At 46.1% G+C, this 24,510-nt stretch overlaps 1 protein-coding gene across 1 annotated transcript; it reads right to left on the bottom strand.

The window, feature by feature from the left end:
• Window positions 1-4,177: 4,177 nt before the first annotated feature.
• Window positions 4,178-23,642, bottom strand: LOC127322136 (probable histidine kinase 2). Its single transcript, XM_071822043.1, has 8 exons — window positions 23,502-23,642; window positions 17,956-18,171; window positions 16,366-17,016; window positions 14,573-14,939; window positions 13,759-14,005; window positions 6,361-6,610; window positions 4,533-5,684; window positions 4,178-4,439 (listed from the first exon to the last, which is right to left on the bottom strand). The coding sequence occupies exons 1-8, from the start codon at window positions 23,640-23,642 to the stop codon at window positions 4,224-4,226; spliced, it is 3,240 nt and encodes a 1,079-aa protein (XP_071678144.1). The 3' UTR covers window positions 4,178-4,223.
• Window positions 23,643-24,510: the final 868 nt, after the last annotated feature.

Here is a 24,510-nt window from a genome sequence, read left to right as displayed (position 1 = left end):
ACTAAATCTTGTTATGCGAGAGCAATTTTCTGGTGTTAGTTCTGATGATGCTGCTGCCCATCTCAATAATTTTGTTAAACTATGTGAAATGCAAAATAATAAGGATGTAGATGGTGACATTATAAAATTAAAATTATTTCCTTTCTCATTAAGAGGAAGAGCTAAAGATTGGTTGCTATCTCTGCCTAAGAATAGTATTGATTCATGGACTAAATGCAAGGATGCTTTTATTGGTAGACATTATCCTCCTGCTAAAATTATATCTTTGAGAAGTAGCATAATGAATTTTAAACAATTGGATAATGAGCATGTTGCCCAAGCATGGGAAAGAATGAAATCTTTGGTTAAAAATTTCCCAACCCATGGACTGACTACTTGGATGATCATCCAAACCTGTTATGCAGGACTGAATTTTTCTTCGCGGAACCTATTGGATTCAGCTGCTGGAGGTACCTTTATGTCCATCACTCTAGGCGACGCAACAAAGCTTCTTGATAATATGATGATTAATTACTATGAATGGCACGCGGAAAGAGCTCCACAAGGTAAGAAGGTAAATTCTGTCGAAGAAACCTCTTCCTTGAGTGATAAGATTGATGCTATTATGTCTATGATTGTGAATGGTAGGACAAATATTGATCCTAATAATGTTCCGTTAGCTTCATTGGTTGCTCAAGAAGAACATGTTGATGTGAACTTCATTAAAAATAATAATTTCAACAACAATGCTTACCGGAACAATTCTAGTAACAACTATAGGCCATATCCTTATAATAATGGCAACGGCTATGGTAATTCTTATGGGAATTCTTAAAACAATAATAGGAATACACCCCCTAGACTTGAAGCTATGCTTAAAGAATTTATTAGTACACAAACTGCTTTTAACAAATCTGTTGAAGAAAAGCTTGGGAAAATTGATATACTTGCTTCTAAAGTCGATAGTCTTGCTGCTGATGTTGATCTTTTGAAATCGAAAGTTATGCCTAATGAAAATAATAATAATAAAATTGTTACTACAACAAATGCCATCCAAGTTAGAATTAATGAGAATATAAGATTGATGGCCGAATTGCGTGCTAGGTGGGAGAAATTAGAAAATGCTAAAGAAGATAATATAGCTAAAGTTTGGACTATTACCACCACTAGTAATGCTAATGCTCCATATGTTGATGCACCTCCTACTATTAATGGTAAAATAATTGGTGTTGGTAATGTTTCCACTTCTAATGCAAAGCGTGAAAAACTGCCTGAAACTGTTAAAACTGCTGAAACTGCCTGTGATAAAACTGCTGAAATTTTTTTCAACATTGGGGATAATGACCCCATTGCTTTAGATTATAATGGTTTGGATTTTGATGATTGCCACATCTCTGAAGTTATAAAGTTCTTACAAAAACTTGCTAAGAGTCCTAATGCTAGTGCTATAAATTTGGCTTTCACGAAACATATTACAAATGCTCTCATAAAAGCTAGAGAAGAGAAATTAAATCACGAAACTTCTATTCCTAGGAAGTTAGAGGATGGTTGGGAGCCTGATACGCGTACAGCACGCGTCCGTTGGGAACCCCAAGAGGAAGGTGTGATGCGTACAACGTCAAGTTTTCCCTCAGTAAGAAACCAAGGTTTATCGAACCAGTAGGAGCCAAGAAGCACGTTGAAGGTTGATGGCGGCGGAGTGTAGTGCGGCGCAACACCAGGGATTCCGGCGCCAACGTGGAACCTGCACAACACAACCCAATTACTTTGCCCCAACGTGACAGTGAGGTTGTCAATCTCACCGGCTTGCTGTAACAAAGGATTAGATGTATAGTGTGGATGATAATTTTGCAGAAAACAGTAGAACAAGTATTGCAGTAGATTGTATTCGATTAAAAGAATGGACCAGGGTCCACAGTTCACTAGTGGTGTCTCTCCCATAAGATAAATAGCATGTTGGGTGAACAAGTTACAGTTGGGCAATTGACAAATTAAGAGAGCATAACCATGCACATACATGATATGATGAGTATAATATGTATTAAATTAAAAGCATCGAACTTAACTTAGTGATTTTCTTAACGAATCTCCATATCTTTCCTTTTACGGCGCCTTTGTTCCATCTTGGGGAGAGCAGGTAAACATATCACATCAATTGCCACTTTTCATGCTCAATACTTGGACCATGACTCCACGAGCGCGACCTGGTTGGTGGCCGGCAATGTCTGCTTGGTGTTTTCTTTGTAGTTCACGGGCATTGGGAGCAGGATGAAGACTAGATCATCTATCTGCACGCTTGATTAGTCATGTAACCGTGTAACTTTCTTGTCATCGTTGGCTATTGCTCCGGTGTCCAACCCCCCCCCGGCGAACGACGTTCTATTTAGACGGCTACGATCTGCTGATACCCCTTCGTGGGTTGACTTAACATGTGTGTTTGGTTCATGGGCAAACATGTACGGGTTAACGATTAATAAAAAAGGATAAATATGCCATTAACACACCGGTTAATATGTAATTAACGGGCCCTTTTCCCTTTGTGGTGGAGGCCGGACCTAGCGGGCGGCCGCCTACCCGTGCCTAGCAAGGTCACTACCCGCACATATTTAGCGAGGCCGTTTCTGTCGACTGGGTGTGACGCAGACGTAGCAAGCTCGTTGCTCGCCACGCCATGGAGACCGCCGCCGCCGAGCTAGGGAGCCACGTTGAAAATCAAGCCCGCCGCTTACCGCGCCCTGGAGGCCGCCGGTGTCGAGCTGGGGAGCCACACGGAAAAGCAAGCCCACCGCTCGCCGTGACATGGTGGCCGCCGCTGAGCTGGGGAGCCACACATACGACGGTGGCAGGTGTCGGAGTCGCGTCGACGGCCATGGATTCTCAGGCGGCTAGTGAGATTAGTCATGAAATTCACGGATCATATGGTCCGGCCTTTCTCAGAAATATTCGGCTTTTGGGATGGGATCATCCATATTTTCTGGTCACGAACCAAACGCACGTTTACCACCTGAACGTCGTTCGCCAGGGGGGACACAGGAGCACAGCCCGTCATCGTTATTAAGGTCCCTCAGATGTGTAGTTCTGTTCATACACTTAAGATTACCTTAGTCTGCCTATACGTAGGGCAAACTTGACGATGTCCTGCCACACGTGAAAGTGAGAAGTAGTGTGGAGCAGCTAGTATAAGAGGTGTTGGAGGACACCACGAGTGGTACTCCGGCAGTCAAGCTTACACCCCCTGCAGCGCCAAACGTAGACATGCACGCTCCGCTGCCCATCCTTGCGGACATGAAACGGCCATGCCGACACCGGTAACTGTGATGATGTGGTGATTCACAAGAACCCCAACTTTTGCCTCCTCGTGGCATGCACTATTTCGGATTTTGTTTTTCATTTGGTTTAGAGCATCTTATCAATCCTCTGTTTTTTTACTTCTTCAGGCACATCAAGTTATGTGTCCAATATCCAAATCTACTACTCTGTCGAGGCAAACAAGCTCATGACTTCCATTAAGAAGTACCAAAAGGTCATTTCTGAATAGAGCGGAGAAGCTCGGCCTAGTTCAGGTGGTGAAGCCTCCAAACCCCCAATACTAGTCCGACCGCTCGGGAAGAACGTGGAGGAACCACATGCGATGAACCACTTCCCCTCAAATATTGAAGAGATGCAGATGCATTAAGGGTCCAGCCCATAGACGAGGCGCACCCTATCTGAGGGGCATAGTGAAAGGTGTGGATCCTTGCTTATGACGTCAAGCCCCATGCCGAGTTGGAGGCGTCGACCGTGGGAGGTCACAAGCAGCTCCTACGTCAAGGAGCACTCAGTGCTTGAAAAGCTCAAGGCAGCCTCGAAAAATGCTGCCGGGGTGCTTTTGTGTATTGGCTGACGATACGAAATGGGCTTAGTAATAGAGGTGTTTTTGCAGTATTGAACGGAACCACCTGAGCGTACCAAATACTACTAGAATCCAATTCTGGAACGTGCACTCTTGCATTTAAGTGGACCCCCATCTTCCTAAGATCAGATTTTGTACCATAATTATATGTACTAATTATGTGTCCGCATTATGGTGTATATAGTATACTTGAGACTGATTTTATACTAATTGATCATTCTCTGCATTCAATCTTCAATTTTTTGACTGCTTTCTGCAACATAGATTTTCCAATCAACACGCGGGGTATTATATAATTACTGGAAAACTACACACGTCTCGATGCCACCAGAGAAACAAATATCATCATTCATCAGTTATGTTCCTTCCACACCTGATGAACAACCTCCACAAGTTGCTCCTTCTGTATTGGCTTAGTCAGGTGAAGATCCATCCCTGCTTGGATGGTCTTCTGCAGGTACTCCTCCTCAGAGTGCGCGGTCAGCGCGATGATTGGGGTGTGGATCCCGTAACGGCTTTCTTCCATGCGGATGCGCTTTGTCGCTTCATAGCCATCCATCACCGGCATCTGGAAACAAAGCAGATCGAGCGCAGTGTTAAAACCGTCATCAGAAAAAAAGATTAAATTGACTTGCTTGGCATCAAAAAATAGAAAATGTACCTGGCAATCCATGAATATCACGTCGTAGGGCAAGACCAACCGTTCCTCTGAAGAAGCACCACCACTTGCAATCTCAAGAGCATTGATGAACATTGCCACAGCCTCGGATCCATCCGCTGCTACCATAACAGTTGCACCTAGAGTGCTCAGCATTTTCTTTTGGATAAACTGCAGCACCCTCGTGTCTTCCACCAGCAGGACACGCTTCCCTTCCAGAGGCCTGTCATCTTCAAGCTTGGGAAGCTCCTGGGGCACTGCCGCCGCAGACGTGGTTTCAGATGACGCGGCAGTGGCCTCCAGAGGCTTGTCGTCTCCAAGCCTGGGCGGCTCCTGGGGCACTGTCACCGCAGATGTGATTTCAGATGACGCTGCAGCGGCCTGATCTGCGGTTGGCAGCTCATTGATGGTGACCCCAACCTGATGCGGAAGTTGTTGCGGAAACGGAGAGGCTTGGAGCTCTCTCATGACCTGGAGGAGCTGGCGCAGCCGAGAGCCGTGGATCGGCTTGCGCAGGTCCATGTCGCAGCTCGCCGCCTCCTTGAGCATCCTCAAATCCTCGGAGGAGGTCTTGAGGTCAGTAATGCAAGCCACCCTGCACGGAACTTGGTGCTTGATCCGCGCGAGGCTCGGCGCCTCCTGGAGGATCTCATTGAGCCTCCCACCGGAGATGTCGACAACAACGAGTAGGCCAAAGGGGTGGAGGTGCCCCACGTGGCTGCCGCTGCTGTTCCGTAGGACCTGGGTGACCATCTCTTTGGAGCTGAAGCAGCGGTCAGCTACACCTTCCAAGTCATCACCACCTCCCTGCGACGAAGAGATCGACGCTGGCCTAGACTGTGAGGCACCCACGGTGGCGCGTGCCTTTTCCATTGTCTGGGCGAGGAGCTCGGCACGCGGGACGGGCCAGACCTTCATCCCGACGTTCTCCATCCATGAATGGAGGATTCGCCGGGTCTCGTCCCCATGGACTAGGAGGACGCACTGCCCACCCTTGAAGCAGCCAGGCTCCCTGAATAGGGACGGCACCGCCCTCCCGTGCTCGATGTGCTCTTCAGCGTCGCTGATCTTGAGGAAGACGTTTAATCCGAAGCACGTTCCCGCTTCTCCTGGCTCTTTGTCCTTGATGCTTATTTCGCCACCCATCAAACGTACCTTATCAAAACAAGAACAACAAATAAGTAACAACATTGTAAAAAATACAAAGTAAATTAAAAAAACATCACAACTAGCAAAGTTATACATAGCCTGCAAACCAAAAAGTACACTAATACACAGTTGTCTCTAGCTTTTAAACCTAGTGAAAAATAGCTTTTGGATCAATATGTAGCCATCCTAATTTACAAACCAAAAAAAATATACCATTATTTTTACAAAAGTTGCAAAAGGACAAAAAGTATAAATTTTACTAGTCTATAATTTATGCATCCAGTCATACAACTATTTGATTGGATCACAATAAAAAGCAAAGGATTTTCAGGATCTAAAACGCAATATTGCAATTTCATGCCCAGTTGAATCCGGTGGGATTTTTATTTCTTTGATTGCATCACAAAGAAAACAAAGGGTTTTCTAAAGAAATCAAAGGATCATTTCCAAGAAGGTTGAGTGGATATAAAATTTATCATCAATATAGTGCAAACAAATCCTTAGAAAAAACTCTTTATGTAATTAAGTCCTACGATCAAGCAGCAAACATAGAAAATTTTATGTGAATTACAATCCTCCAAATTTCCTATGAATATCCTTTTAATAAAATAGATCCTTAGAATCACTATTCTAATTGTGGTAGTTAACATGAATAAATAATATAAGGACGGAAGCCACTTACAATGGATTGAACGATGCCTAGGCCTAGGCCGGTGCCACCATGCCCTTCTTTTACCTGAACGTAGTTTTCAAACACAGATTCCCTTTTTTCCTTTGGGATCCCAACACCTGTATCAACTACCTCAAAGTAAAACTCAATAGCGTTAGGATCATTCTGAAGAAGTGATCGGCGAGCATTCTGCTCGGCACCTTCTTCCCTTGTTCCTAGCAGCCACCGATAGAACACGCTCGCACGCCAGCGGGGGGCGAACCTAGATGGGGTGTTGATCATGGAAGTCCTGTTGACGTCCGAAACCCACCGGCGGGCAGCGACGGGCAACACCGTAGAGCCGGGAACAACCTAGGGCTGCGGCTGGCCGAGGTCCCTCCGAGCGACGGCCCGCAAAGCCTTCTGGTCACACGTCCGATGCTGATGCAAGGGCGTGCCACCTGACCTATACCTGGTCAGGAAGGTGATGGAGATGCCTCGCTTAGTTTCCTGCATGGCATACACGTAAACATTAAATACGAGCCTCGATCGGCTCTCAGGTTATCCTGTGAATCGGCTCAGGGAGCCGATCCACCCATGATTCGTACGAGGTGCACGAATACATGGTGGTCCTGCTTGATCAAGATAAAGCTAATGAGATCTACGACGATTTAGGATTTTCACCGCATAATCGGATCATCCTACTCAGGATTGGGCCTCGCGGCCACGCACGGTGATCATAAGCCGATCCTAGACAAGGCCTAAAAACCAACACGAGGTTGATCCCCGGAACATCCTGTCTAGGACTAGCGAACGACACCCTACGTGCCGCTGGATCCTCCAGCCCCTTGTAAGGCCTAACTATTGCAGATATTAAACTAATCCTTGATGAACAAGGAGCAACCGTAACGGATCAGATCTACTAAATAATGATCAAGCGGGGTGCCGCCCCCACACCTAAGATAGGTGTGAGGGCGGCTAGACATGCAAGGGTTGCACTACGATAGCATGTTACGCGAAGAACTATGCTAACCCTAACACATCCACGATAACTACGTTGCTCGCCATCAAAAAGGCTTCAGTACGAGCAACGCATGAACAACGTGGAGCTTGTGCTGCCTAGATCGCAAGATGCGATCTAGGCAGCATGTTGCTTACTGGTAGAAACCCTCGAGACGAAGGAGTTGGCGATGCGCCGAGATTGATTTGTTGGTTGAACGTTGGTTGTTGTTTATTCCATAAACCCTAGATACATATTTATAGTCCAGGGAAGTTTCTAACTTAGACGTGCACCTAACCGTGCACGGGTAAAATTCTAACTAACCGACACGTATCCTAATATGTTACAGATACAAAGGCAAACTAGCCCAAACTCAGCATAACAGGCCGATTCACGTAATTCTTCCATGTATATTCTTCAAGTCCATCTTGATCGCGGCCCACCTCTGGCTCGGTCAAATTCTGGTGATAACACATGCCCCCCTGGTTTTGGAATTGGTAATTCCAAAATCACTCTGCTTTTTCTTCGTCGGGTCATGTCGTGGCAGAACCGTTGCAGTATCCGTCATCATGATGCCTTGCCTTCTCAACTTCTCCGTGTGACCTGGCAGTTTTTTTTTTCTTTTAGGCACCACTTCCTCGGAAACTGCTGTGGCATTGAATTTCCACTATACCCCCTTTTATTTAACCGCTCCGCACAGTTTATTTCCGCATCTTCTTCGCATTAGCACTCCAAAAGCCCTCCTGTGCCACCATGTCTTCTTCCTCCTCTGCCTCATCGGATCTTTCCACCCAGTCCTCTTCCTCCCGCGAGCCGACGCCGGAACCGAACCCGGCGGAGGTCCACGCAGCCAACACCCGCCGCGCCATTGAGGCCGGGGAGGAGTCTAGCCATGACTTCTCCATCTGGTCGGAGGACGACAAGTCCCTGACCGACGGGGAAAGCGACCTCCGCTTCCTCGCCAGCGGGGAAACGGAGGAGGAGAGCGACGACGATCGCTTCTCCTGCGACTTCACCTCTCCCGAGGAGGTGGAGGAGGAAGAAGAGGAGGAGGAGGAGGACGACACCTCCTCCGACGAGCCGCCGGCCAAGCGGTTCTGCCCCTGGCCGGGGAACCTCAGCGACTTCGACGATGACGCTGACGAAGAGGACGAGGACAATGAGGGCCCGATCGGCGGCCATTGGAGCGACGACGAGCCCGCCGGGAGCAGCGCCGACAGCGGCGACGACGGCGACGACAAGGGCAGTGACGGCCCGTAGATAGGACCTCTAGTATAGGACCAGTAGTAGTAGATGGGGCAATGTATCCCCTAGTACTTCCTTTTGAGAGCAATCAGCTCTTTTATGTAAGAAATCTATCAATGAAGAACTTTCCCCAATTTGATCTTGCCGATTTCCTTTGAGTTTAATTTAGCCGATTTCTTCTAATACTGATCTTGCCGATTTGTCCCCTCTGCCAATGCGTAATGAGCCGATAGCAACGCATCGGTCCTTTAAAATTCACCCTTCCATTCTTCAGCTGATGATTTTGAAATCTGGTGGATAATGTAGAATCTTCAGGGAAGCCTTTGAATCCAACCAAACCTAATGGTCTTTCTTTAACACTCATCATTTGTGAAGAAGGTTGCGACGAAAGTCCAGCCGATGGTACCCCAATCGGCTCTTAAACAGAGCATCCACCAGGCCTGCTGCCCCCCGAGCCTTACTCGAGGCGAGAATGTCAGAGAGGACGCACCCAAGCCGATCACCTTTCCTCCTTAGAAAGCCGATATACCCCTTCTGTCAACACAGCTGAACTAGTACCAAAGGTTGAGAATCCTCGACAAGAAGGTACAGGAACCCGGATCGGCTCAAAGCAGCTGAAGAAGTTCTCATTGTTTTACCCCCGCGAAGAAGCAGAGGGCCCCACAGCTGAACTGGATTTGGTGGAGATCCGGTAAACCTCGTGTAATTGTACTAGAGTCGATGGCTGCGCATCGGCTTTGTTTCTTAGTTCTAAAGTCGATGCCCTTGCATCGGCTGTAAAAAAAATTTTTTTTACTGGCCGATTTTCTCCTATCGGCCCGAATATTTCACTGCACACATGTTTTTTACTGCACATGTTCATCTGATTAGGTGCCCCCCGAGCCGAATCTGCCAGCTGACTGCAGATATCGGCTTTTGTGGTTAGCCAGGGCACTGCACTTGCACGTCGGCTCCGCAAGGATTCGTGCTGATTTTCATCCGCCGACGTGGCCGCTGCCCAGTAGCTCGATGCTGAACACAAGCAGAACATGTGGTGAGGATAATTTTGGCCGATTGCTGGGATTGGCCTCCATATTGATTGAAGCGCTGACTGAAGGTTCTGTAATGCTCCTTCATAATTTTTGGGGCCGATCACAAGGATCAGCCTCGCCACGTTTGCTCGTCGCTTTGTTTCAGCTACTCAGTCAGGCTGGTGGATAAAACCAGCCCAACCTCTGACTTGATGCGCTTGCCGTCGTCCACCTTGAGTGCATCGTGTAATCGTGGAGCACTAAGCTCCGTCGGAAGGACGAGCACCATGTTTGTGCCAGCCGATGTTTCATCATCGGCTTTCCTTTGCTTGGGGCGCCACTCCATTTTCCGTGGACGACCCTCTTCGTCCAGGGTTCGCTGAACTTTCGCCGCCAGATCAGGTCGTGCCTTCCTTAACGTATGCAAGTATAACCTTTCGGCTTCCTCCAGGCCGCGCAATCGCTGAACCCTGCGCTTTTGTGAACGGCTGAGTCCATCAGGGCACCACCTTGGCCGGTGGTACCTGTCTTCTTCTTCTTGTCCCTCGTCTTCTGAATCCTCGAGATCTGCCCACCGAGGGGACTCAGCGCGTTTGCTTTGTGGCGGGAGAGGCCCTAAGCGCATGAACACAGACACGTTGGCTGCCTCCTTCTTCTTCTGGTTGCATTCTGGGCAATTGCCGATTGTGGGCAATCAGCTCATTCCTGAATCCCAGCAGTGTCTGAAGAAGGGGCAGTCCCAGTGCCTGTCGTTGTCATCTTGCTCCCTTGATTCTCCTTTGGCACGGCGCTCGTGTTCCTCCTCATCGTGACCGTGCCGATGATATCTTCTGGCTTCTTGAGCCAGACGATCTCTTTCATCATCATCACTGGATCGTCGGCGTCGGTCATACTGACTCACATACTTTATGAGGAGGTGATCAGAGAGGGGTCGCTGATATCTCATGTTCTTCACTTCTCCCTCTGTGACGTAGCGCTTGCCATCATGACGGAGCCGATCGCGTGGAGCGGCCTCCTCTGTGTCCTTGCTACGAGAGCAGCTGCCCTCGTCTCCATCTTTGCCAGAGTGATGCCCAGGTCCTACCATGTTGATGCTGAACGAGGACCCTGGCTGGCAACCTTCAGGGTAAGTGCATTCCACCATGTTAACGGCGGGGAAGGGTTGGGTGTCGATCTTCATGGCGTACTGGTTGAAAATTAGACGCCCTTTTTCTATCGCCGCTTGGATGTGCTGACGCCATACCCTGCAGTCGTTAGTGGCATGGGAGAGCGAGTTGTGCCATTTGCAGTATGGCTTTCCGTTCAGCTCTTGCACCGTGGGGAATTTGAGACCTTCGGGAATCGTCAACTGCTTCTCCTTGAGCAGGAGGTCGAAGATTTGCTCAGTTTTGGTCACGTCAAAATCAAACCCCCGGGGCGGGCCTGGTGGCTTTACCCATTTGCAGGACACGGGGGTTCCTCCCCGAGTCCATTCAGCCACTGCTACCTCCTGATCTCCCGCAGAAACTTCGTCTTCCTCTGCATCGACCAGGACTACTGCACGTTTGAATTTGTCCTGGTACAGGTCCGGGTGGCGCTGTTCATATGCCGACAGTTTCTGAACCATGTGCGCCAGTGAGGGATAGTCTGCTTGGGAGGCCATGTCCTTGAGCGGTGTTGCGAGGCCCGCTACTGCCAACTCGACTGCTTCTTTTTCAGTTATACGAACCGAATAACATCGGTTCCTAAGATTCCTGAAGCGCTGGATGTATTCTGTCACAGTTTCTCCACGCTTCTGACGTAGTTGTGCTAGATCGGCAATGCCGGACTCGGAAGCCTCTGAATGGTACTGCATATGGAACTGTTCTTCCAACTGCTTCCAAGTCCGGATGGAGTCTGGTGGCAACGAGGTGTACCACCCGAAAGCCGATCCCGTGAGGGACTGTGAGAAGAGCCTCACGCGTAGCTGATCCGACACTGAGGCCGGTCCCAGTTGTGCCAAATATCGGCCTACGTGCTCGATGGAGCTGGAACCATCTGATCCACTGAATTTGGAGAAATCAGGGAGCCGATATTTAGGTGGTAGCGGGATCATCTCGTAGTCATCGGGGTACGGCTTGGAATAGCCGATTGCCCTCCTTTTCGGCACCATGCCGAACTGATCTCTCAGTATGGTACTGATCTGATCCTCTCTTCTCGCTGACGGAGTTGAACTATGAAGATTCGCCGGGTAGCCTTACTTAGCCAGCCATGTTTGCTTTTCCAGCTACGAGCCAACTGCAGGAGCTGAGCTCTGGAGGTTCGTCGGGGTGGCGTACTTAGTCAGCCTCGTCTGCTTCTCAAGATCTGTTGCTGACGTCCCTCCTGTTTTCCCAGAAGTCCCTGATGTTGTGGCCTGGTTTGTGAGCGCCCAGTTACCGCAATCTGGCACATACGTGCACGTGTACCTATGAGGGATCTCCTTAGGCGCCTCAGGCAAGAACTGGTAGTCACTAGGGTCACCACCGATCTTGTAGACGACGAATGCCGGTGAAGCCGGCACTTCTGGTGCTGCCAACGCAAATGGCAGCGGTGGACGGGACTGGAGTGGCAACTCTCCTTGATGCGTCCCGAGAGCTGGTCCTGACGGCGAGTACTGGTGCCTCATGATCTCCTGGATCACGCGAAGAGCGACACGCTCCAACGTGTTGACCAGGTTCTCAGAGTGGCGGTGTAGCGAGTGAGCCACCAGGTAGTTGATCTCCTGCCGCAGGGACCTGGTGCGTTCTTCCGACGGGGCAGAGAGGTCTATCCCATCTAGCGCACCATTAGGCGAGAACCCCTTCCACCTGATGCCATGTGAACGGGTTCTGTGGAAAGAGCCGATGAGGTCGGCCTCGAGGATGACCTTGATCTCGTCATACTTCTTCTTGAGCTCATCGGTCAGATCCTCGTACGTGACTGGAGTGCCGTCCGCCATCTCAGATGTAGATGGCGATGTGGTTGATGCAGAAGCTTGTCCCACCGGGCGTGCCAGAATGTGTTGACGTCCGAAACCCACCGGCGGGCAGCGACGGGCAACACCGTAGAGCCGGGAACAACCTAGGGCTGCGGCTGGCCGAGGTCCCTCCGAGCGACGGCCCGCAAAGCCTTCTGGTCACACGTCCGATGCTGATGCAAGGGCGTGCCACCTGACCTATACCTGGTCAGGAAGGTGATGGAGATGCCTCGCTTAGTTTCCTGCATGGCATACACGTAAACATTAAATACGAGCCTCGATCGGCTCTCAGGTTATCCTGTGAATCGGCTCAGGGAGCCGATCCACCCATGATTCGTACGAGGTGCACGAATACATGGTGGTCCTGCTTGATCAAGATAAAGCTAATGAGATCTACGACGATTTAGGGTTTTCACCGCATAATCGGATCATCCTACTCAGGATTGGGCCTCGCGGCCACGCACGGTGATCATAAGCCGATCCTAGACAAGGCCTAAAAACCAACACGAGGTTGATCCCCGGAACATCCTGTCTAGGACTAGCGAACGACACCCTACGTGCCGCTGGATCCTCCAGCCCCTTGTAAGGCCTAACTATTGCAGATATTAAACTAATCCTTGATGAACAAGGAGCAACCGTAACGGATCAGATCTACTAAATAATGATCAAGCGGGGTGCCGCCCCCACACCTAAGATAGGTGTGAGGGCGGCTAGACATGCAAGGGTTGCACTACGATAGCATGTTACGCGAAGAACTATGCTAACCCTAACACATCCATGATAACTACGTTGCTCGCCATCAAAAAGGCTTCAGTACGAGCAACGCATGAACAACGTGGCTTACCGGTAGAAACCCTCGAGACGAAGGAGTTGGCGATGCGCCGAGATTGATTTGTTGGTTGAACGTTGGTTGTTGTTTATTCCATAAACCCTAGATACATATTTATAGTCCAGGGGACTTTCTAACTTAGACGTGCACCTAACCGTGCACGGGTAAAATTCTAACTAACCGACACGTATCCTAATATGTTACAGATACAAAGGCAAACTAGCCCAAACTCAGCATAACAGGCCGATTCACGTAATTCTTCCATGTATATTCTTCAAGTCCATCTTGATCGCGGCCCACCTCTGGCTCGGTCAAATTCTGGTGATAACAAGTCCTTGCGATAGGGCGGTTGGCCCAGGCGCGGAGCACGACGTGACCGTCGTGCGTGAACTTGATGGCATTTCCAAGAAGGTTGTCGAGGATCTGTTTGAAGCGCTTGCAGTCACCGATGACAACATCGCATCGAAGAACAGAGAAGTCACAGGGGTCCCAAATCACCTCAATGCCTCTAGACATACCGACGACGTTCGCCATGTCCATGGATTCTTCAAGGACGTCAGCCATGCTGAACTGCACCTCCTCCAATTGCATCTTCCCGGACTCCACCTTGCCCATGTCTAGTATGGTATTAAGTATATCTGCAACACACATGTTACATATATGGGTTGAATCAACATATGCTGAACAAAGAAACTTATTGTGCATCCGAGTACGCACATAACTAAGATGGAGCCTCAATGTGCTCTTACATCCGAAAACGTACACATCCAAGATGAATCGTACATTTGATAAGATATTAGCCTAACTCTTTAATATACAAAGACTACACACATGGTGTGGCTAACATGAATGCGACCATCTATGTGAAATTGTGAACTACTCAAAACATTATATATATTCTTTCTTGGGAACTAAATGAATGTTAACTCGTCAAAAAATAGAACTGCACGCTGTAGAAACTGTGGACTACATTTTTTCTACTGGAAAAAAAGATACAACTGAACTGTTGCACATTTTACAAATAAAAATTGTGAACTCATTATTTGTGCAACCTCACTTTATATGACGTGCAAATCTGTAGTGACGTGATTACATTAATTATCTAAATTACCATGGACGAATCACATCTTGCAAAAAAAAAGTGGCAAGTATACATGGCATGCATGGTACGTAGCTAGGGAGATATATGGATGTATGGAACTAACCAAAGAGCTTGTTGGTGCCAATCTTCATCTGGTCGAGGTAGTAGGTGAGGTTGGGATTTGCTCGCGCCTCCGTTCGGGAGACATCGATGAGTCCAGCGACGGCGGCAAGCGAGGAGCGGATGTCGTGGATGGCGGACGCGAATGCGTTGCTCTTATTCATGCTCTTGCGCTCTGCCTGCTGGAGCGCTTCCTTCTGCCTCATGAGCTCACCCTGGAGCGCTGCCTCCCGCGACCCCGACCGCCACAACGCCCGTGCCATGAAGAAGCACGCCACAACCACCATGAGCGCGAGCAAGCACAAGACAGAGACCACTGCCACCCCTATCTCGGGAAACATAGCCTCCTTTTGCCACACCAGCCGGAGTCCCTGAAGAAAAAGGAGATAATTATCTCTGTACATGTTAATACTTGTAACAACGTAAATAAGGGATTGTTTGGATAGCTGCTTTGTAGAGATCGAATCAGTTATGGATAAATGCAATTTTGAGGCTAGCGACAGCCTAAAACTTTGTTTGGGTGCACCAACTAATACGTGGATAATCAAACTCGGTTTCCGTAACATCCAAAATATGCGTTTTTGAAAAAACGGGTCAGAGACATTTTTGTGAAAACGTGTTTTACCTAAGGAAACTCGATTTTCACGATAAGAAGGCCGGCGACTGTCCGGCGTCCGCGCGCGAGTCCCCGATGATGCGTCAGCACTGGCTTAAGAGGCGACAGCCACGTTCCTGTTGGCTGCAGACTAGGCTTAGCGGGCGGTGGTGCCGGACTGGCGGCCGACGACGCAGCTGAGGCTGGGGCCTTGCTTATGGGTGCCGCCGTACTCCACGGTGTGAGGGAAAGCTAGCCCTGTTGCCGGCTTGAGCGTCACCGCACGAATCCAACAATTCGATCGGATGATTCCTTTCGTGCCTGCATGTGGAATCGATTGATTTGCTTCTAATTAAGGAGCACAGCCAGAAGGTTCCACAAATTAAGCCTGGTGTTCGGTGTCTTTCGCTTGGAAAATAATTCCAAATACAGAAAATCTCTTCCTCCCCGTAATACTCGTACTCAACTAATATTGACGCCGTAGTAATGGTCCTGCTACAGCAGCCGGTGTCCTCCGGCGAAGTGGCCACGCGCGCCGTCCACCGCCACCACGCTTCACAGCTTGGGCCTCACGGCCATCACCGCCATATAAAAAGGAAGAACGCCGCCAAGACGACGGCCTGTCTTTTCACCGGTGGAGGCACAGCAGCCACGAACAATTACGCCGAAGAATAGGGCCGAGTTATAGCCGCCGTCTCGTCGGACACGCCGCCGACGGCAAGAAGTCGGGAGAGCTCGCGCTGAAACCGGGAACAAGGCGGCGCTCGAGCAGGACCACAAGTTCTAGGCTGTTGTCTCGCCAGAACGTCGGTCGGCAAGATGGCTCCTCCGGTCCCTCCCCGTTCGTTAAAAATGGTCACGCCAGCCAAACATGATTTTTCATCAGCTTATTCTTAGCCAAGATGTTAGTAAAACCGGTTATCCTAAATATTCTATTAAAACTCATTTTCTATAAACTGAACCATAAACCACGTTACCAAAACAACCACTAAATGTATGAGTGTATGTCACAGTTCTACATCTCAAAAAGATGTGATGCGATGCGTGTGCTACCGGTCGGTACGCGCCCGGGCCATAGTATGCTAGATCCACCCCTGTTAGATATGTTGTGTAGTACGTGTGTATCCCCTAAAAAAAATAAAGTACGTTGGGATGATGCATGCTCCCCTAATAAACAAGATGGATGTTACATACACACGTACCAGGTGTACTCCTATGGAGAGGTTGAAGCTCGTGCACGCGACTCTGTACTCCCTTTGGTGGGACCCGATCCGAACGTTATGGAGCTCTAGCTTGGGAGCTTCAAAGGTGGACGCGGTGCATTTGATATCTGAGAACAGATCCTCCATCTTCTTTTTCGCGTCAGAACCAACGACCAAAGGTTTATAACCTGTAGATGTGTTGTGCTTAGTGTCGATGATCGAGTAGTATGCGTCCACGGAGCCGAAGCCTACAGCGGCCCGATCGACGATCGGTAGAACGTCCCTAATAGGGACGGAGGCGAAGACCACGCCGGCGTCACCGACTGGTGCGGATAAAACCACCACCTGGATGCTTGGGCGGGCCAACCCGGCCCCGAGGGCCACCAGTGAGCTGCTCTTGGCGTCCGCTAGAGCCCGTGCGGCGTTTGGCAGGCGCTTCGGCGGTGGCATTGCCGTGACGGATCCGACGGGGCCACCGGTCACCGGATCAACGGCCTGCTTGTACCACTTGCCGCGGCTGCTGATGAACATCTTTCTGGGCCGGCTGTCCTTGCCACGGTAGTAGGTGAAGGAGGAGCCGTCGATGCTGGTGTATGACATCTCAGCCACGTGCGGCTGCATTGCGAACGCCATGAACAAGTTTTGTTCCACCTGACATATCAACACGTACAAGATTATACATGAGTAATTCGGAGTAGAGTACATTTGATCTAATTTAGCCGTACATAGGTGTGTACATCTTGTTTTGGGAGTGTTCATAATTACCAAATTAACATGGTACGAACAGGCCATATTTTTCCAACTAAGAAAATATTTTTTTGCATATACACATAATGTTTACTCAATATTTCAAAATATCTTCTTAAATGCCCAATTTTATTACAGTATTTTTTATTTGCCACCTAACATGTCAACATATACCGGAATATACATGAGTAATTCATGAGAGTAGAAAATTAACTCTTCGTACAACATATATACCGGAATATACATGAGTATTTTTTTTGCCACCTAACATGTCAACACATGCGATGGGTGTAATAAATCCACTCTCATAGTAGAATTAAACTAATTTAGCTCTTCGTACATGTTTACATCTACTTTTTGGACGTGTTCATAATTATCAAATTAACATTGTATGAAGAGGTCATATTTTTCATTCTAACAAAATATTTATGGATAATAATTACTCAATATTTCAAAATATCTGCATAAATGCGTAAATTTATCACAGTATATTACATTGTACAGTACAGTGATTAGTACATATTACGTTTCCATCTAAAGATTGTGTTTGGAAAGGAAAGTGGAAAGTGCATAAAAATTACTAATTAGTCGTGCATGCATTGCAAAATATTTTTACAACTAAGAAAAAATATGGTTTGTGTACACATATAAGATCAATATTACAAAATATATTCATTAATGCTCAAATTTATATCACTGTATATCAAAACATATACCAGAGTGATTAATACGTATTATATTTTTAAAGTTTTATAAGATTGTGTTTGGAAAGGAAAGTGCATCAACATTAGTCATGCATGCATATTGCCAAAAAAAAAGGCATAACAAAATCAAGGCACTTACGCGAGATAAGCGATTCATGTTGCTCGTAGCCGCTAGATTGTCTGCAACTACGAAGGCGGAATGGTTGGCTGCCAGGATAGCCTGCATGCCGATGGCGACGTGGTCCAGCGACGCGTACATGTTGCTGGACACAGCAGCACTAGTGGCTTCTTTTACATGCCTAGAGATGGAAATGTAGGCCAGAGCTACCACGAGAATGGTCGCTCCATGGGCAACCTGCATATGCATATACAGTTGGCGCCTTTTAATATAAACATCAAATAGCAATACATGTATATATAATTAAGTGTTTCCAGTAGATAGTATCCAAAAGCAATGTCCATACTAAATAATTTATAAATATCATCGCCAAACCTAAACATACTTTACGAATGGGTCTACTTGTCAGCAGGGTCTGCCCGGTTTGCAATGTTGCATCAGGGCATAAAGTGTGTTGTGCTACCTGCTAATTCGTGGAGATATCGTGGTTGCATTTTTTTTTTGTTTAGTCTACCGTATGTACTGAGTCATTCGTGGAGATATTGTGCTTACATCTTTTTGTTTTGCTTAAAGTTATTCATGGAGAATGATGCCACATTCTCCTCTTTCGCATATCATTTTCATTTATTTTCACACCTCATTAATGTATATATGATATATAGGTCTCTTTTGAAATATTCAAAAGATTGCGAAATAATAAATGGTTTTCCGGCTCACTAGGACGTGACAAAGGGATGTTGCCACGTGTCTCCACTCATGTAACGCTAACATTTTTCATGACTTTCGATCTGTAGTTGCAAGTAGTAAGGCAGAACATCAAGTGTTTAAACTCGTCTAACGGTAACTTTTGTCGCGACATTCGATAGAAGATGCAACTATTAAGTCGAGATTTCGAGCGTTCTACTCATCTAGAGGTAATGTTTGCCATGACATTCCATGTCTGTAGATTCAAGTGTTTTCATGTATCTAAGGGAACGATGTGGTGACATTCCATCAGTAAGTGTAAGTACATAAAAGTGAATTTCAAAATGATGACAGGTTACATTGTTATTTTGATGGACCGAATCTACTCAAGAATATGTAGGTTTGAAAAATAATGTCACTTTTCTACGTATCATTTGTATTTATTTTGTTTTTTTATGATACGCAAAATACTTGCATGTCATTTCCTTTAAGATTGGGAGAAGTTATATATTCCGGGATTGAAGCAAAAAATGAAAACAAGATAGATCCACCAAATGGAAGAATCAGAACTACTGACAGGGGAAGAAAAAACTATAATCTACATCATTAATACTTAAAATATTGCAAAATAAATATGCAGAAAGTGACATCAATTTTCATATATACTATTTATTAAAATATTAATATCACTAGTGTATATTTTGATATATGAGTGGAAACGGTTATTTTCTTGTCTCATTAATGTATATGATATCAAAATCTTTATCAAATATTTAAAAGAATGCACAACCATAATTTTTTTTTGTTTACGGGGCATGACAAGGGATGCTGCCACATGTCTCCACTCATCCAATGGTAATAATTTTCATGAGTCACGATTTGTAGTTGCAAGTAGTAAGGCAGGCCACCAAGTGTTTTTGCTCGTCTAACGGTAATTTTTGTCGCAACATTCGATAGAAGATGAAAGTATTAAGTTGAGGTTTTGAGCGCTCTACTCATAAAGAGGTCTCATTTGCATTGACATTCTAAGTCAAGATTAAAATTGTATCCACTCATCTAACGGTTTTATTTGTCACGACATTACATCGGTAAGTGCAAGTACGTAAAACGTAAAGTTCGAAGTGTATCAATCATCTTGGAATCTCATCAATAGGTGAGATACTTGCACTTACGACAAAGTGTGTCCCCCTACTTGCGACAAGCACAGGCTGGCTCGCCACCGCCTCATGAAATTGGAAGGATACAACATATTTAGTAGGGCATTCGACATATGTAGGTTTGACACATTTAGTAGTACATCACAATATAAAGAAAACATTAGTAGAGCATACAAGAAAGTATGTTCCCCTAGTTGCGACAAGCCCGGGCTAGCTTGCCACCCCTCATGAACTTGGAAGGATATTCGTGTTGCATGTAGTGGAAGCTTACGGGATAAAAACTATATGTGTCAAACTTCTCTAGCCCATACACATAACACACATGGGAGGATATCATTGTCATCTTGTATGGTAAAATTGTCTCTAACTTAAGAGCTTATGTCTCACATAAGTATGAGGATATCCCTAAAGGCGGAATGTTGCAACATAAAAACTATAGTTTACAGGCCGGGTTAATAATGCCTCACATGAGCGGGGAGGGCAAAGACTCAAGTTTACAGGCGCAAATTATAGATCAAATTATTCAAAAAGTCATCAGCCAGGGAAGCTGAGACATCCCACGCAACGTCCATATGGTCTCCTACCAACTAGGACTAAAGCAACGGCCAAAGAACAAGTGATCTCTAGTCTGTAAGTGGTTTGATCTGCAAAGGAGACACAAAAACTCTTCCGTGATGTTAAAGTGGCGTCTACGAAGCATGTCACTCGTGTTTAATCTGTCAATTAAGAAGAGCCAAGAGAAGACCCAATGCATTATATTGCATCCGGATTTTCATATAGCGGGATGGCAGACTGGCCGGGCTCTGGACAAGATGATGAAAACAATGAACTATCTAGTCTAGATATATATCTTAAGGCCACGCAACACACCACGTGGGAGGATATAATGGACCAGATCTTACAAAATGTGAAAAAAATACGCATATACTTTCAGCTGAAAAATAAGCCATTAGCCATGACTTCAATAAAATTTAAAAAAAAACTATGGGACAGATAGACCTGTGTCCTCTACGTACCGGAGGGATAAAGGCCAGGAAGTGCTTGAAGCGAGTACCACACTTTCGAATCCCTTCAGCCATCCCGTTGGGTGTCGCAAATTGCAAACTACTGTATAGAAATTGATCTTTCTTAGTTTACGTATTTCATAGAATAAATGCCCTCCTTTTATAATGTCTGGAGGGAAACCTAGAATACATGGTATTTCGAAACTGTGGCCTCGAAACTACCATACACTCAGCCGCTTGTTTTGAATTAAACCGTGTATGTGTATAGTGCTATTTATTTTCCTTTAATTTGCTTTTATTATTCCTTCTATATCAGTTCTTCACAGTAGTAGTGGAAAAAAGATATTGTACGTAATCTACAAGATCCTCTCCCATGATAGATTTTTATTTGAAAGATCATGGTAGATTACTACCAGCCACGTGATGTCAATAACAAAGTATCATTCTCTCGTGGAAGCTAGTGATATAATATCATGATATAATAGGAAAAATCTTCCAATTAGGGATCATTAACTCACTACAATTCTTTTGTAATCTTGACGCTATTTCTTTGCGAAAAGGACTCTATTGACTAAAACAACGGTGCACACCCTGAAAAATAAAAAAAATGCATCGTGGTCCCTATGGCTGAATGCATTCTTCCTCATGAACGAACCGATTGTGTGCCGCCGATGCTCCTCCATCATAGAGGCAGCCTGCCATTGTTGATTGTGTATGGGAAGTCATCAAGGTGATGACCTGGCATAAAAAAAAAGCTCGGAGAAGATACCGTCGAAGTCATCGTTGTTGAAAGATCCAAATATTCAAGATCTTAATCTCCAAAAATATTCATACGCCTTATGTTGGTACCGGAGGCTGCACCAACAAGGTGGAGAGGAGGGAAGAAAAAACTACAAAGGGAATCCTCCGCCACCGTGCCGAAAAACATTGCAAACCCTAACCTCAACGACAAGAGAGGCCGATGGGAATCTAGGCCAATAAGCCATCGACGTCGTCGCAGCCGACACTGTCGAGATCAAGAAGCTCGAGGGGGGGGGGGGATTATTTGCCATCTCGGCACCGTCGCCACCATCAGCGAAGTGTCAACCGAGATCCCTACTAAAAGCCTCGAGCCAGGGGAAAACCATGACTCTAGCCAGTAGATCAGGGCCTCCCCGCACTCCCACATCGGTCGAGCTAGTGGAGGAGGAGGGGGTGACGGTCTATTGACAAGGGAGGAGTGGCGGCATGGAGCGCCCACAAGATGAGCTCTCTAGGGTTTTCTCTACCTCACGCGACGGAGGTCCTATGTTGATGCTATATATAGAGCGTGTATTCGTCCCGGTGTCTCACATTGAGCTATCTCAGATATTAAAACGACAATTCAGGTTGTGTCCCTCATTAAAACTCCATCAAAAAGTTGCGTGCCTATCAAATTCAATTCATTATTAGATAAAAAAATATCTCGAATTAAGCACGGAAATTGGAAAATTCCATTTGTTGATATTTACTGTCAAACTTTGGATTAGAATATAAGACTAAGTTGGTATCTGGATCAAACATATTGTGCAGTTGTTCATACATGTTTACAACTTTACATTGTTATTATTTTGGGCATGTTCATAACTATCAGCTTTGTATGAAACATGCCATATTTCTATCAAGTACTCCCTCCGTCCCACAAAAAATTTGTCAACTTTATCAAAATTTAGATATATCTACCTACTAGATAGTGTTTAGACACATCCAAATTTTGACAAAGTTCCAACACTTTTGGTGGGATGGGGGAGTACATTCCTTTAATATATGCTAAAATTTGGTTGTATAGATATACAAATGCTCAGTTTTTCGAACAATCTTTATAAATGCTCATACTTTTACAACGCAGATCAAAACAAATCAAAGTAATTAAAGATTCTAGTTTAAAAGTTGGAAAATGTTATTGTTTGTAAGGAAAGTATATGATGGAGAAATTGTACGAAAACCTGGCCTAATTATTAGTCAAAGTTTTCCTTAAAAAGAAAAGTGGCATCCTAGTATTCTAGGACGGATGGAGTAGCGAACCATGGAGTGTTCATGCGTAACTTATAGGTGATGTTTTCTTGTAAAAAGGAAAATCAAGTAGCGCGCATGTATGCATTTTACATTAAAGGTTAACAGCATTGCTACGCGACAATAACAACAGTGTGCTGGTCAAGTGGTCATCCCTCCCCGGCAAGTTTATCAGTTTTACACAGCTGATGAGCATATGCTCGTGTGAGAGAAGCATCGTTGTACATGTCTTCGAAGTCGCCCTCCAGCACATAAGGCTCTCGAGAAGTTCATTAATTCATTGATAACCATACCATCTTCCTGGGAAGTTGTCTATCCTCACCGAATATATTTTGCAACATCGTCTTCGTCCCCAAAAGCCCGGAAGGACCGAAAGATACAACACATGCTAAGCAAGTGTGCTAAGCTCTTAGACTTCTCTATGCAGTCTTCATGAAAACATAAGGATTCAGATAACTATATAATAGTGTTTAGTTTGGTTGCTTGTGATCTTCAAAGAGTCCACACCACCATGAAATTGTGTGCTAGCAACACATCCAGGACGATCACAGCAGTGCCACTTGTGGCTTCTTTCGTGTGTGTGGAGAAGAAAACAGTTGGGCCGCGTCGAGTGCAGCTATAGTGTTCAATAAAGTCCCCAAACGACTTGCGTCCCAAGATCCGTCTTAGGTAGGAAGCAACAGATCCTTACCACTAGACTGTGGTTGCAGTCGATGAAGCATGCCAAAGCAGTGCAGTCCTTGTACTTCCCGTCTGCATGAGCGGCTCCAGCTCTGGTCAGCTTGTCGAAGAAGCCTCTGTCTGAGCACCTCAAGCAATATTCATTTGTCATTATCCACACATACAAGGTAGACCGACGCTGGTGATATGCTAGTATCGGCTTCAACACTGAGAGACAGTATGAGCAAGCACGCTAGGGTTGATAACCATTGAGGTCTCCCAGTTTTTCTATCGCGCCTCATGCTTGCCTATTTAGGCGAGGGGGCGTGGGCCCACTCATTTGTGGCCCAAGTGACAAGGGATTAACTTGTCAATGCCTATAAATCGTAGACTTAGGGTTTCGTAAGAAGTAGAGGGCAAGTAGATATCGAAGGTTCAGCCGAACAAAGGTGTTCAACTCAATAGTACGGTGGCTCAGGTTACAATGACTTGATCCCCTCTTTCTGCCTCGGCTTCCCCTTTATATAGGAGGTGAAGCCGAGGTTCTTTCGTATCATACAAGTTATAAATTGTCGGGCCATGTTGGGCCTTTCCTATATTGATACAAGTTTCCTATTACAATTCTATTTTCTTAACCCGAAAACCTCTAACCTTCTGGACCTCCAAAGCTTCGAGTCCATGGGATTTGTTCTTTCCCGTAGACCAAGGGTACTTTATTCGGCATGCCTAGCAGGTATACCTATGTCAGTAGCCCCCGAGATTTTGCTTGAATCGTGGAGTCGAGTAAAATCTCCATCATACATCTGTTTAATAAAACTTTCAAGTTACATTAATGTTTCATTCAATGTCTATTTTGTACAGGGATAATGGTAAATGAGGATGGTTCTTCTGATGGATCAGGGATAATGGTAAATGAGGATGGTTCTTCTGATGGATCAGGTAACAGTTAATTGCTCTCGTGGCAAACCCTCGTAAACCTACTTCAAGCTCAAGTCCCTGGACTCAAACCAGGAATACTGGTGTAATTCGACACGTGCCAT

This window comes from Lolium perenne, chromosome 6, assembly GCF_019359855.2.
Source record: "Lolium perenne isolate Kyuss_39 chromosome 6, Kyuss_2.0, whole genome shotgun sequence".
NCBI lineage: Eukaryota > Viridiplantae > Streptophyta > Magnoliopsida > Poales > Poaceae > Lolium > Lolium perenne.
This window is presented reverse-complemented; position numbering and strand designations above follow the sequence as displayed.